General features: G+C 60.6%; 1 protein-coding gene across 1 annotated transcript; it reads right to left on the reverse strand.

Moving 5' to 3' along the window:
* Positions 1-255: 255 nt before the first annotated feature.
* On the reverse strand, positions 256-13,470 carry RBM38 (RNA binding motif protein 38; the record flags this gene model as incomplete). The annotated part of the gene is made up of 4 exons (XM_081097979.1): positions 256-1,856; positions 11,666-11,720; positions 12,422-12,545; positions 13,234-13,470. The coding sequence occupies 4 exons, from the start codon at positions 13,468-13,470 to the stop codon at positions 1,553-1,555; spliced, it is 720 nt and encodes a 239-aa protein (XP_080954105.1). The 3' UTR covers positions 256-1,552.
* Positions 13,471-15,503: the final 2,033 nt, after the last annotated feature.

Consider the following 15,503-nt stretch of genomic DNA (forward strand, 5'->3'; position numbering starts at 1 on the left):
TGGGATTTTAGGCGACCGCTGAGCGGGGAAGCACCTGGCGGAGGGGTGTCGGTTCCTTCCTGCCTCAGCAGGTGGTAATGGGGGCTGTGTCTGGCCCAGCACCGGCTCAGGAGACACTCTATGAACTGGTCAAAGTCCCGGCCAGGAGGGTCCCGGGTGTGACTGGCACCACATGGCCCTGACTTGCTCAGGACCACTCTATGCAGGGAATCGAAGGCGCCCACGTTGAGGATTATTACAGACCAGCTTCTCTTTAAAGAAAACGAGTTTTATTTTTATAATCAGAACATTCTAATAAAAATATTATTATAACATTAGCTACCGGTATTTCCTGGGACTTGACTGCGGACCAAGCGTACCGCAAAGCGCTTGCCTGCGCCAGTCAGCCCTGAGGCCTCCCGCTTCCCTGAGGTAGGTCTGAAGGAATACCCCCAGCGCCCCCTAACCTTCTGTCCACTCTCCCCAAACCCCCTCGGCAGGCTGCCCCTCACCTCCCCCTCCCGCCTCCTCAGGAGCCGTCACTGCGTGCTGGGCCTCTCGCCTCCCGCTGCACTGAGCCCAAGGCAGGCAGGACGTGTCAGGCTGGTCTCAGCCAGGCGGGGGCACAACAGGGGACCAAGGAGAGAGGGTGGGGGCGCTCTCAGCCAGCATCACCTAGGGCCCCCTCCCTCTGTCCCTGCAGGGGCAGCAGGGGTGGAGACAGGCTTCTGAGACAACTTACTGTCGCTGAGAGAGACCTGAAGACGCCCGCCCTCCGAGGGACTCCTGGTGCTCCAGGGACAGACACTTTTTCAAACAGAAATGCTGTCCGTCTCCTTGGGCGGAGCCACAGACATGAGTGAGTCTCAAAGTCAAAAACAGGTTCCGCTTTCCTGGGGGCAGGAGCCTCCGCTGAAAAAATAAACTGAAGTTCTGAAACATCTTAGTAGCAAAACAAGGACGGTGAGGAAAAGGCTGCAGTGCCCGGAGGGCTGGGGAGCGCCGGCCGGCGGCCCTGCTGCACTGAGCCGGGGCCTGCGGAAGAGCCCGTGCCGTCACCAGAAAGGAGAATCCCACGAGGCGGCTTCCCGCACACGGCCTCCCGCGTTCACAGCTTGTGCGGATGGAGCAACAACAAACAGTCAGTTCACGTGCTCCTCAGGTTTCCCTGGAGTAAGGCATCTCTGAGCAGGACAGTTTCCGCAGAGCCCGAAGGGTGCCCGGGCTCTGTGGAGGGTGGGGAGGCCTCACGGATGCCGAGGAGATGCCGGGAGACCTCAGCCCGGAGCGCGGGCGGGAGGGAGGGGAGGAGGGAGGAGGTGAAGGGAGAAGGCAGGTGTGTGCGCAGGGAGGTCCGGCTGCATCTTCTAGAGCTCCCGCCCACTCTTTCTCTCAAAGTTCTCCCTCGAGATGTGTGGGGTCCTGGATTTAAAGGGATTTGGTCTCCAGGCCATCCAGGGTGCAGGTGGGGGTCCTGCGGGATCCCAGAGGCACAGGTGCTGGTGTGCACCCCGAGCTCGGCCGGCCACTTGCCTGGTGGGTGTGGGTGACGGGCCTCGAGGGGGCAGTGGCCTCATTGCATCCTGTCGGGCTGCAGCTGCGGAGGCTGGTACTGCACAAAGGTGGTGCCCGTGGGGGCCGAGGCCGAGAGGCCAGGGGGCACGGCAGCCGGGTAGCTATAGCCCACGAAGCTGGTGATGGAGGCAGGCGAGGCGGCGTATGGGTACTGGTCGTAGGTGGCTGGTGGGTACTGGGTATAGGCTGGGCTGGCCGGCGTGTACTCAAGGAACGGCGAGGACAGAGATGGGACGGGGGCAGCCGGGATCACCACGCTGGGCTGGACGATGGCTTGAGGGTAGATGTAGTGGGGGGTCAGCCTGTGGGGCCAAACAGAGGGGTTGAGGGGGAGGCAACACGCTGGCTCCAGGTGGGACCTGGAAAGCCGGGTGCCGCTGCGTCCCTGTCCCCAGTCTGTTTCTCTGTGGCTGGAACACGTCAACTGTGCAGGCCTGCGCCCTGGCTGTGCCTGCCACCCTCCCCTCCTCCAAGTTTGTATGCAAACATGCTCCCTTCAGTGGTCCTTTCCCAGGCACCCCTCCCAACCCTGCACCCCACAGGACCACCAACATGACTGGGGGACCCTGTTGGAAAGCGATTTAGAATCCTAGGAGGGTGACAGCAGGCATTGAGGCCAGCTCGGGCCCTTCTGCGCATGGGTACCATGTGACTGCCCAGGCTGCCGGCCTTCCCTGTTCACCTTCCCAGCATCTGCCCCCCACAACGGACACCTACAGTGCGCCGATTCACCAGTCTCCCTCCCCACCAGTGTCAGCTCCCCCGGGGGTGCTCATTCCTTTCACGGCGGGCCTGGCTCCCAGGAGCCCAGTGAGTGCAGGGTGGATGGATACATAAACGTGAGCAGAAAAGCGTGCAGCAATGATGATGGTGAGGTTCGGGAAGGAGCAGCCAACAGCCTGGCGCTGCACTGCCCAGCACCCCTGACCTGTGGTGACGTGAGGTCCAGCCCTCAGGTCAGCCTTCGCGTTGGTACCTTGTTTTCCAACAGAAACACGGGACTCAGGAGCTGGGCACGGCCCCCTGGCAATGGCGAGGAGGGGCCGAGACCCCCAGGCCCTCTTCACTGCCATGCTGGTCCCACCAAGGCCTCGCACTGCACACCCGGCCTTCCAGGGCAGGGGTCAACTCAGTATGTCGCAGATGAGAGACTGAGGCTAGGAAAGGCAGTATCAGCATGTGCTCACTCTGCCAACCAGCCGCTGGGCTGCCCTGGGTAAGTGGCTGAGCCGCTCTGAGCCTCACAGCTCACTGGACACAGAGGGGCCTCATGGGGTAGACAATGTGACTGTAGGCATCTCCTCCTCCTCCTTCTCCTCCACACACCAGCACAAGTTACACAGGACAGGGCCACCAAGGGGGTGAGGTGGGACCCCAACTTCCTTGCACTGTGAGATGGGCTCGGGATCCCTGCCCTGCCCCTGCTCCAAAGAGAAGCTGCTTTGAAAGGAGAAGGGAAATGTTCCCTTGGATGCTCTCGTGCACCTGGCAGGGGCAGAAACAGGAACAGCGGCCTGGAGGGCAACTGGGCAGCAAGCGGGCCACCCAGGGAGTGTGCTCCGTCCCCTGGGCAGGCTCCCTCCGCACCCAAGAGAAGCCCTCACTCCGCAATGAAGACAGACGCACTCAGTACGGCACAGCAGCACCCACAGAACTGACGGAAAAAACCAGAAAAGCCCAAGCATCGTGCCCCGCGGACAAGGCAGTCCAGTGTCCCCCAGACCACACCGCACGTGGCAGGGAGACGAGCCCCTGCTCAGCCCACGCCTCTCCCCATCAGGACAGAGAGCCCAGCGGCAGAACAGAGCTGCTGTTTATGAAAAAGGGAGGGATTTACACTAAATGGTGAAAGTGTTTATGCTAAAAACACAAACGTGTTTATACACATGCTAAGGACAGGTGAGGCTGAAACGCACGAAGCTACCATTTTCACGGGTGCACGAGCTGGCAGACAGCAGCTTTACACGGTATTATGTTTTGATGCGCTGGAAAGGGCTTCAGGATCACACGTGGGTTTGAACATCCTTAGAAGGCAAATGGATTCACGCGTGCCATCAGGAATAAAGCGCACGAGTCATGACAGCCCGGAGGCAGAAACATCCCAAGTGTCTGTGCCCTGGAGTGGGAGGAGGGTAAGCAGGCTGTGGTGGCTCAGGCCACGGAATATTATTCGGCCACAAAAAGGAACGCAGTGCTGACGCTGCTACAGTGTTGGATGAACCCTGAGGACACTCCTGGGTGAAACCAGCCAAACAAAAAGCCACACACTGCGATTCTATCAACAGGGAACACCTACAACAGGCGAATCCAGAGAGGGAGGGAGCCTGGGCTGCGGGGCTGCGGGAGGTGCAGGGGAGGGCTGCAGGGGCTGCTCAGGGTCTCCTGGGGGTGAGGGGGATTCCGGATTACACACGGCGGTGATGGCTGCCCACCTTTGTAAAGGGGCTTAACACCTTCAAATGAGATCCGCGGTCAGGTGGACGTCACCACCTCGAGCACATAGGTAGGGGCACCCTGAGCAGGAGCCAGCACCGGGGGTCAGTGCTGCTGGACGCGGCATGGGCAGAGCTGACGCGAATGACAGTGCTGGGGGCCCCCCCGAACCAGCAGCAAACACCTGAGGGATGAGAGTCTGGGGCACACCTGGCTCCATGCCCCAGGTGTGCCCAGATCCCTGGTTCTGGGCCACGATGCCAGCTTCCCCCCAGTCCTTTCAGAAGCCTCTGCTGCCCACCCCATGGGAACGAGAACCTTGAATAGAGCCAGGCTGGGTTCGAATCCCACCTGGGCTCTCACCTGCCGAGGCTATGGTCTGGGCCAGTACGTGGTGCTGAGCAGACCGTACAACCCCTGGCCTCTTGGGGCCTGGCTTCCAGGAAGGGTAGAGTCACAACAACACACCAACCCGTGAGCCAGTCCTGAGACTCAGGGGAGGCTTCTTGGAGGGGCGACTGCCCAGAGCTGGAGCTCCATGGCCTCTCCCTCACCGAATCCCAGTGAGCAGCTGGAGGGGTGAGCTCCAAAGCCCTCAGGCACTCACCTCTCCAGACAGGTGAGGGGCTCTGCGGCCCTCAGGCCTCCTGGAAAGGAGCAAACAGACACAGGATAGAGCATGCCGTGGGGCAGTGCCCACCAGGCCGCCGTCCTGGCCATCATCAGCGTGGTGCCACCCACCACAGGAATCCACACCCACCTTCCAGGACCTCAGGACACTCCTTAACTTGAGGTTATGGAAGTTTTGAGCCCAGAACTTCTCCAGGCACAGGCAGCGATGGCCCTACCCCAACACCCCACGTTCTGGCTAAGCACGTGGATCCTCACAGCCTGAAGGTGGATGGGTGGGTCCAGGACCCTGCAACTGACAGCCCCCAAAGACTCTACCACGCACCGCACTCAGGAACCACTGCCTAGACCAGGGCCTCACACTGTCCACAGCAGAAGTACCTGGGGCTTTACAATGACAGGTTCATGGCCACACCTGTCTGAAGGTACGGCCGGCTCAGGCAGCTCTCACATTTACCAGGTTTCAACGCCCCCTCCCCCCACCAGTGTCAGGACCAGAGCTCTGCCCCGGCGACCGGAGCTGCCCTGCTGGCGGCACTCAGACACCATCAGGGTGAACAATGTTCAAGTTGGGGAGGAAAGGGACCCCGTTTCCTGTCCCTTGGGGATACTGTCTGCATGTATTTACCTGCTTCCCTCAGGTGCTCTGCCCCACCACTCAGTATGTGAAACCCCAAGGTAACTTACAAAGCTTTTCACAGCCATGGAAAAGGTGCTGTTGTTATCCCATTTCCAAGAGAGACAAACTGAGGCTCATAGAGAGGCCTGAGCGACTGTGCAGTCCCACAGCCAGGGCACAGCAAAGCAGAGTCTGCCCCCGTCCGCCCGCCGCCTGGTACCTATGCCCACAAGCACTGGTGGTGGGCTGGGGGTGCGGACCCAGACCCACTCCGGGGTCCACCCAGATGGGAGCGGCCTGGGCACCACGAGCACCTGTCCAAGACACGGCCGTTCCTGGTGGTTCTGTCCGGCTGCACGGAGGCCCAGGACACAACACAAGACGAGCCGAGGGGAGGGGCGAGGAGGCGGCAGAGCCTGCCAGGCAGGCCCCCCACCGCCCCGCAGCTGTGCACGGGGACAGTCGGGGGCTCTTCCTGTCTGTGGAATGGGTCCTGAGGAAGATGGCCTAGAGCTCGCTGTGAGCACCAAGACCCTCCCCTGGGACAGCAGTTCTCAGCACAGTGCCTGCCCCCAGGAGACATGGCCACATCTGGGACATTCTGGCTGTCGCGTTGGTGTGCCGCTGGTATCCAGTGGGTGGAAGCTAGGGGTGCTGCCAACATCTGCACTTCCCAGGCCGGCCCGCCCCAGAATTCCCTAGCACCACAGCGAGGCGGGACCCTGCAGGAGACTACAAAGTGACGGCAAATACAAGGACTGCTCACCTCCACAACCACAGGCCAGACAACCACAGCCTCCCAACACTCAAAGCAAAACTCGCAGTGAAGAGTACTCGGCCACAGTCCGGAGGACCGGTTTTCTGAATGCAAAGCTACCTCCAAAAGTAAAAATAAAAAAGGCAAATGGGCTGGTTTCACTTTTTTCTGCTCTCTGGAGATGTGACCTCAGGCCCTGCCAGGCCTCCGGGCACCCCAGGCTCTCTGGGGCCGTCAGACAATAGGCAAGTGCGAGGGGTGGCGGGCCGAGATGCCCTTCCTGGGACCCCGCCAGGCCCTGGCACAGCATCTCCACCAGAACCTGCTCTTCACCCAAAAGGGCACCCCACACCAGCCTCCCCTCACCGCCAAGACCAACCCGACCTTCTGCCCATCTGCGCAGGCCCAAAGCTCTGGGATCTTCTCGGATTCCTCTTTCTCTGACATATCCCTTAAAATGTATTCAGAATCCCACCCTTCTTCACCCCTGCGCTGTTCGGAGCAGCCGCCATGGCCGCAAGCCTGATGTGCTACTTGGACCCCCTCCACTCTAGCCTGGCGCCCAGCCCACCCAGCCGCCAGAGGGGCACTGTACAGACCAAGTGACCCGGCCTCATCGCTCAGGGCCACCTTGGCACTCAGAGTAAATCCCAAAAGCTCCCCTGGGCCCCATGGCCACCCTGCTGGGCCCTGCACACCCATCTCCCACTTCCTCCCCTGCCTGGGGCTCCTTTCTCCCCACAGCGCCTGCTGCCAGCAGAGGCACGATTATTCCCTTTTCCGTTTGTCCCCATCCCCAGGACCACTCTGCGGCAGAATGCTCTGTAACCACAGCAGGGAACCGTCTCACGCGTACGGCGTCCCCAGCCTGGCACAGAGCCAGCGGGTACCTGCTGAATGAACTGGCTGACTGAGCGCCCGGCTTCCTTCCTGCACCACACGGGAGGGGTCGGGAGGATGACCGGACGCCCCAGCACGCTGCAGAGCACCTGTCATGTCTACTTGGCAGATGGGGAAACTGAGGCTCAACAGGAAAGTCACAAGGACAAGGAAGTCAAGAGGTGCCTCCAGACTCGTCACCCAGCTGTGGCATGAAGGGGCTGGCCCACCCAGGCCCACTCCCCCTTTGCGGGCATGTAGACCCTGCATCAGCCTGTCTGTGGCCTGGCCTCCCCCTGGGCTGAGGCTTGTGGACGAGGCTCTCCAGCCAGAGAAGGGGCTCTCCTGCCGGACCAGTGGGGCGGGCGAGGGGCTCCTCCTCCCAGAGGAACCCCAGAACCACGGGAGGCTGGTGGAGCTGCTTTCTGCTACGGCAGACAGGGACAAACAGCAGGTGTGCACGGGCCACCCGCCGCCCCCGTTCACTCCAGTGAGTGACAAACAGGAAGTGCCAGTCACCCAGACACCCTGAAAGTAAAAACAAGCCACGTGATGCCCCACAGCGGGGAGAGGGCACGGACCTCCTCCCAGCGCCCTCAGCTCCTGGCTCTGACCTCACTTCCTTCTGTGCCCTCAAGGCACTGACTCCCCAATGCACGGCCCCTCCCCGCCCCCAGCTTCATTTACTTCATATTATGAAATAGTGAAAGACTCCCAAGAAGTTGCAAAAATAGTACAGAGAGGTCCCCGGATGTGAGGTCTTATAACCCAGCGCGTTACCTAAGCCAGGAACCAACACACACGACTATTAACCAGGCTCCAGGCCTGGTGGGGTTTCACCAGTTTTTGACGTGGCCTGGAGTATAAGTCCCACACTGTCACACAGCCCATGCAGGGCTGTGCCACGCCCACGAGGAACGCCCTGCGCAGCTGCACCCCCGGAGCTCTGGGGCCCTCGCGTGCCCTGCTGGCTTTGTGAGTCTGGCTACCCCATTGGAGTGAGCCCCTGCGACGGGGACCGGGTCTTTCTTATTCTAAGTGTCCGGGCACAGGGCCTGGTATACAAGAGGCGTTCAACAAGCACTCAATGAATGAACGATTCTGGGAACAGCCCTGTGCGTGCGGCCCAGGCCCGAGTGCTCCACATCTCCGTCACCCCCGGCCCCTCTCCTGTCCTGGTGGTGGGGAGCTCCACGCAGACCCTGCACATGCACATTCGCAGCTGCAGGTCTCCACGTGGGCAGCGGGGACCTCCACACAGAGATGCAGGGCCCCAGACACTACAGGCCAGGAGGTCTGTGCAATGCCTGGGAGAAGGTCCCATGGGGTTGTCAGTCCCAGGGAGTCTGGGTTTGTCCAAGGCTGGCCAGAGGGAGGGGCTGGGCCTCATGGAAGGAACCAGGGTGTCGGAGCCCCTAACTTAGGGCCCCCACACCCACACTGTGAGAGCTTAGGCAAGTTTCTCCTCTGGTGCCTGCACTGGAGGCTGGAGTGACACCCTGTCAAGGGCTGCGGTGCGACTCGTCACTGACAAACCCCAGGCCTTCCCATGGGCCAGGCCCCCATTGACCGCTCAGCACACAGGCGCTCACTCAGCTGGGAGGCATTCCCACCAGCCAAACGGGGAGAAGAACCCAGAGAGAAGGGGCTGGCCTGGCCTCGAACCCAGGCAGACCCCAGGGTCCTCGCTCCAGCACCCAGCACACCTGACACCCAGCTGCCCCAAGACTCCCTCTTGTCATCTGGGCCGCCAGGGCCTGGCCCTACGCCTGGCACAGAGCAGGGCTCACGGAAAACGGGTGTGGGGTCCACAGCATGGCCCTCTTAAGAATGGGGTGGGTAGGCTGTGCCCAGGGAAGCAGCTGGCCCTTCAAAAATAACCTGGGGGGCGTTCCAAGTGCAGGCAGGCCCAGGACCAGCCTCAGATCCTGGCAGGCCTTAGGCCCAAGTGTGAACAAACACCATTCGACACCAGGAGGCCCCTTCCAGGCCAGACCCAAGGCTCTCCAAACTGCTCTGACCCTCACTCCTGCCTGCAGCTGACTGACTGTCCCACCAGCCAGCAAAGGGACGCGCTCCTGCCTTGATCAAGCCACTCGTCACCTGGCCTCGGCCCCGTATGTGGGTACATGAAGGAAATGCAGTCGGCGAGTCAGGTCCTGAAAGATCCCAACAACCTACTTCTTTGGTGACTCTTCCCACACTGACATGTGTGGCCCCGCCAGGGGAGGAATTCCAGAAGCCTTGCCCAAAAGCGGAGCCGCGGGATCCTTCGAATGTCCGGGCCTATGGGGACCAGGAAGTCCAGCCAGGCAGGGGAGGGGTTAACCGGTTTACAAACTGAGCTGCCCGGGCTCCGGCTCCCACAGTGCCCTCAGCCAACAACAGGCCTGGCCTCGCTGCCAGCCCGGAGCTGACAAAACTGACCGCTGAGTCAGGCCCGGCCACACTCCCAAGCCCGATTGTTTGCAAAGACAAAAGGGACGCTGACAGCCCAACTCCCGGCTGGGCAGGCGGGCACTGGGAGAAGCAGCTGACCCCGCAGCCCAGCCGGCCGCCTCTCCTGGGCAACGCACCCAAGGGCCTCACCCAGGCCTGGACCTCACCGAGGCCTGGTCGGGGGGAGGTGGCAAGATTCTGAGAGACTTCAGTCCACCCGCCGATGGACAGTCCTTCTAATCCCTTGTCCCTGTTTGGGTGTCCACCCCCTGGCAACCAACAAATAGCTGGAGGCCTCTTCCCTGTCTTCACAGGTATTAAATGGCCAGCCAGCAGATTCAGTTACAAAACATTGTCACCTGAGGTGGGGAACGCATGGCGGCAAGATCTGTGACCGACCCCAACTACCTTCACAGGGGTGACGCTCTGGGGACCCCAAGGGGCAAGGCATCCCTCTCATCCCCCACCCCCACCCGAGAACAGGGGTTGAGAGTGTGGATTCTAGAGCTGGCCTGGGTTTGAATCCTGCCACTCCAGCCACCCCAGACCGGTTGTTAACCTTTTCCTCAACCTTTCTTTGCCCCAGTTTCCCCATCTGTGAAGAGAGGATGTATCAATCCCCATTTCAGAGGGCAGGCGTGAGGACAGGAGAGACGTGGCAGAAGCACCCAGCCCCACGTGCCGGCACCATGTCAGAGGAAGCTGGAGGCTCAGGAAGAGGACATCACTTGCCAAGATGGATCCAGCTGGTAAGTGACAGAATCAGGATTTGAACGTGGGTCTGCAGGATCCAGAGACCAGGCACCGACAGTTACTAGAGTCCCAGAGACAGCTGCGATGGATCAGACTTGGGTGGGGAAGGCATTGTTGCATTTTAAGCAGGAAAGAGCTGCATGTGCCTGAGGCTCACGCCCTGATCTTTGTGCAGCTGGCCCTGCCCCGGGGCACCTGGTGTGGATCCCGGGAACACAGCCAGGGCTATGAAAATGAGGAACGCCCTCCTCGTGTGGCCTGAACCCCAGAGAGGAAGAACCTGGGGTGATGGCAGGAAGACTGAGGTGTCTCCAAAACCCTTCCAAGACAGCTGCAGACCTTTATGCAGGAAACCCAGAACCACCTGTTCTCGGCCACCCTCCAGGCTCCCCCCGAGGAGGGCAGACTGGAGCTGAGCTCACACACATGTGCAATCCACACCGAAACCACGTGCAGGCACCCCCGAGTCTGGGCATGGAGCAGTTCCTCCGTCATCTGGCTGACCTGCGCAGTCCACTGGGCCTGGCTTTATCCCTGCTCTGGCCCTTGGTCCACACGGCCTGCCCCAGTGCGCCCGGATGCTCCTCACACTGTGCCTCTCTCCAGGGCAGGGGCACACACGAATGCGCACAACTGGTCTCTAATAGCCTAAGAAGTGCTAATGTTCTAAAAGGAGCTGCCTGTTTTCCAACGGTCCTCCCGCCTCCTACAAAGAAACAACCTCCCAACCCCAACAACAAGCTCCCTGCACAGGGCGCACAGCCGACATCAATCACGGGGCTGGAAAGTCAGACGGCATAGCAAGCTCCTTTGTGCCCCTGAAGTGTGCATGTCCTTCCCCAAGCAGCTGCCAGGCCTTATATGTTCTAAGAAAAAAAGCAAAGTGTGTGGGGGGGGGGGGCTTTTTTGGACAGAGGAGGGTGAGACACGCTGCTCCAAAGCATGTCAGACAAAAGGCCCACCGGCCAGCCCACTGGGGCCAGGGACATCTGGCCTGATCCTGGCTCACCTGCTCCAGCTTCACAAACGTCGGACCCCGGCTGGCAGTGACCTGCTGCCACCATCTGTTGGGCACTGGAGGTCAGAGGGGCTCCCCGAGAAGAGCCCAGCTCGCCAGTTCCTAAGAACATTAGCAATACTTCCAGAGACTCACCGCCCCAAGCCACACGGTCCTCAGGCCGGCACTCACAGCAATCAGAGGTGCTGCTCCTGTCCCCACACGCGGTGAGGAAACAGGCAGAGGCGCCTCTGTCAGCTGCTAGAGGCCAGGCCGCTCGTAAGGGGGAAGCCGGGATCTGAACCCAGGCTGCAGGCTCCAGCCCATGCTCCCCACTCTCTGAGGTGTGGCCTCTGCAAGGGGTGGAGAACTGAAACCTGTCTTCTCTCAGTTCTCCCAGCTTGTCCCCACCCTCTCCCACCCCAAAAACACAATCATGTTTCTGAAAAGTTGGAGATGACCAATGGTTCTCTAGACACAGAAAGGGGGCTGCTGATGGTACAACCAAGGCAGTGGGGTTGGCAGTCCTAGGATGAAATGGGCACCCACCCTGGGAGGCCCAGGAAACCCCCCACCCCCGTCTCCAGCCGGCCAGTCCACTCACCCATAGGTCCGCTGGATCAAGGTGGGGTGCAGCTGCTGTACACCGATGGCAAAACCTACAACGAGACCAGTTAGGGGCTAGGCCAGCCGTGGGCAAACTAGGGCCCGCGGGCCGAATCCGGCCCGTTTGAGATGAATAAAACTATTGAAAAAAAAGACCGTACCCTTTTATGTAATGATGTTTACTTTGAATTTATATTAACTCACACAAACACTCCATCCATGCTTTTGTTCCGGCCCTCCGGTCCAGTTTAAGAGCCCATTGTGGCCCTCGAGTCAAAAAGTTTGCCCACCCCTGGGCTAGGCCTTACCGGGGATGCAGAACAACCCAGCCATACAAGTCCAACCAAAAAGGATAATCCACTTCCTTGCCCCTCCCAGGCTACCCCCACGTGAACACCAAAGCTCCCAGCCGAACAGGTCAAGGGACCTGGGGGGTAGCAGCCTCTAGGCTTTGGTCCTTCTGACCTCAGGTCCCAGAGACCAACTTCCTGTCTCCTGAGAGGACAGCTAACAACTGGGTGACGCACCCTCCTCACCCTGTCCTACAGGCACATGCAGCTAGACCAGCTAGATGCCGGGGTCCAGCTCCCAAGCTAGGGGATGACTGTCCTGTGATGGCTCTGCAAGCACATGACAGCCGACTGCCACTCCTGGGGCGGGCAGGGCAGGGCAGGGCAGGGGGGGTGTCACTAGGCAGATACCAATGCTGAATATAGCAGCTGACAAAAGCCTGGGAAGGGAAACAGCCTCTCACCAGAATGGAGGCTCCTCGGCTTGGCGCCCAGATAGGCCAGGTTCACGTTGGCCTTGCGGCCGTCGATGTTGGGGTTAGGGTCTTTGCAAGCCCTCTCCGCTGCCGCCCGGTCGGCCATAGTCACCTGGAGAAGCAGAGGCGTCAGAGGCTTCCCTTGTAGGGTGCAGGGCAGCGGGCTCCACCCCCCACCCCCGTGACCCCACACCTGGGGCCCTCCCACAAAGCTGCCCCCTGGATTCCAGCGCCTCCCTCCAAGTTCAAGTGCGAGGGGCAGCTTGGGCTCCAAGGACAGAAACAGCCCCCAGAGAGAGGCAGGGGCCTATCCATTTCCCAGGGCAGGGGTCTGGGGACACGTCGTTAGGAGGACGAACTGTTCACTTAAATTGATGCTCACTGGTGGCGGCCCAGGGGACGGTTGGAAACTATGGGGGGAGGGGCGCCAAAGGGCTCAGAGCGCCCGCGGGGAGGCTCCGCTTTTCCCTGGCTAGCTGCTCCAGAAAGTCCCGAGAACAGTCGTCTGACCCCCAAACCTCGCCACAGACTCCGAAGTTCTAACTGAACACAGCGGGTCCCCTTTTAAGCCGGGCGTGGGGTGGGGGCAGGTAGACCCAGCCGCGGGTAGCGGGGGCGGAACCGGCTGGAGCGTGAACCGCCGCCCCCGGAGTCCGAGAGGGGGCAGCAGGTGCCGGCGCCGGCTGAAGGCGCCCCGAGCGGCCGCGGGGCGGCTGGGCGTGCGCCCGCCGGTGGACTCAGCGCCCCGGGCCAAGATAAGTGCAGGTTGGGGTGCGCGCCCGGCCGCGGGGGCCACTTACGAAGCCGTAGCCGCGGGACTTGCCCGTCTGACGGTCGGTGATGACCACGGCCTCCTCGATGTCCCCGAAGCCCTCGAAGTACTTCCTGAGCGAGGCGTCGGTGGTGTGGTAGGGCAGGCCGCCCACGAAGATCTTGGTGAACGTGGTGTCCTTCTGCGAGCCGTGCATGGCGCCGGGGGCGGCCGGGGGCCGCGGGAAGCCCGCGCTCGGGGCGCACGGCGCGGGCTGCAGCAGCATGGGGGGCGCCCTGCGGCCTACGGACCCCGGCCGCGCGGGGGTGCGCTCATGGGCGACGGCGCGGGGAGAGCTGGGCAGCAGGGGCGCCTCCGGGCCGGTCGACTCGAGGGCCGCTCCCGCCGTGCACGCCGCGCTAAGCTGCGCTGCGCTCCAGCCGGCGCTGCGGGCACTCTGCGCCCCGGCGCCTGCCCCCGGGCTTTGTAGCCGGCTCCGCCCCCAGGCAGCCTCGGGCCCGCCCCCGTCCGGCCCCTGGCGCGCGGGGTCCGCCGGGAAGCGTAGTCCGGACCCCGCCCCGCCGCGCCCGGAGCGCAGGGGGAAGCATTGGGGTGGGGTCTGACGCCGCGGGAGCCCGCGCATCCGGACGTTTCCGGAGGTCCTACTAGGTGTCCGCGTGGTTCCAGGCCTCTGCCCTCGTGGAACGCAGAACCTAATGAATTAGATATGGGCAATTATTAGACCATGGTTAATGAGTCAATATTTATCCCATTGCTACTAGAGTACAGCGACATATGCTAAAGGTGAAATGATTTTTTAAAAAATCTATAGATATAATTCATTCGACAAATATTAATCAGGACATGGGGGCTGCAGGGATGCACAAAACACACTCTAGCCCCACGGAGCATCTATGACTAAGACAATCCAACAAGTAAAAATATGCAATATATAATCTGGAGAGAAATAAATCACGTTGCTGCTGCAGGAGGGGCTCGAGTGGTCCCGGAGGCCCCCCTCCAATGAAGGTGATGGGTCAGGGGAGGTAGTTTTGGGCTCGTCAGAAGTCTGTCCCCAGCCAAAACCGGTTTGGCTCAGTGGATAGAGCGTTGGCCTGCGGACTGAAAGGTCCCAGGTTCGATTCCGGTCAAGACATGTACCTGGGTTGCGGACACATCCCCAGTAGGAGATGTGCAGCTGATCGATGTTTCTAACTATCTATCTCTCTCCCTTCCTCTCTGTAAAAAATCAATAAAATATATTTGAAAAAAAAAAAACAGTCTGTCCCCAACCTCTGCTGCTGTCAGAGATTCCTCCTTGGGTGTGGGCCACCCTTGGAGAACAAGCAGAAGCTGTCCAGCTTGCCTTTGTTCCAGTCTCCCACAGAAACAGGCCCATCAGGCAGGCTGGCTACAGAATTTGCAGAGTTCGAAGTTATTAGGAAATTCACATTTGATGGGAGAGCACTTAACCAAGTGTGGGGCCTTTCTGAGCGTCCAGCCGTGGGGCTGTGCACGTCACTGCCCTCAAAGCTGGCCCTGGCACCAACTTCCCCCACCAGGAGGTCACACCAAGATGCCAGGCCAGCTCCGGGGGCCTCAGACCTCCTGCATGTCCCGGCACCATTGTGACCCCTGTACTGTTGGGAACTGGAACTCTAAGTGGGGTCACTTCTGGCCCCAAACCTATGGACTTCTCTCTGGACAATGGGACACAGGCTGGGGTCTGTGGGGAAGGGATGCAGGCGAAGTGTTTATTGAGGCTGTGTTTGAACCCAGGTCCACTCAAACCTGTCTCAAGCCCTCGGACTCCCTCACCCCAAGATCCACTGGCAGCCACTGAAGTCTGATCCCTCCTTCCCAAGCCCCTGGCCCTAACCGCCTTCCGCTGGGTATGGAACCCTGTCTTCAAAGAGCCTACAGGGAACACACTTTTCTGTGTCAACTCATTTCCCCTTTCTCTTGTCACTCACTGTCCCTCCGACTCGCTGGGCACAACAGTGCCTCCAGGCCTTTGCCACATCACCTGGCAAGCAGAGGGCCCTCGGGAAATACACGAGTGAACGCACAACGGAGCGAAGGAGGCGAGGAGAGCTCTCAACCGGGAAAGGGCCCCTCCGACCGCCCTTTTTGAACACTTTGATTACAGTGTGACCGGCACTTTTCCTCCCTGGCTGCTGGAAAATCAGCCACCATCCGTGAACGACACAGTAACGATCGAGTCCAGGAAGTTCGTGAACAGACGACTTCAGGGAAAACAAATGGCCATTGACGTCCTTCGCCCTGGGAAGGTAGCAGTCCAGTACCTAAGGCAGAAAT

The sequence above is a fragment of the Myotis nattereri genome, assembly GCF_964212035.1.
Source record: "Myotis nattereri genome assembly, chromosome: 8".
Lineage (NCBI taxonomy): Eukaryota > Metazoa > Chordata > Mammalia > Chiroptera > Vespertilionidae > Myotis > Myotis nattereri.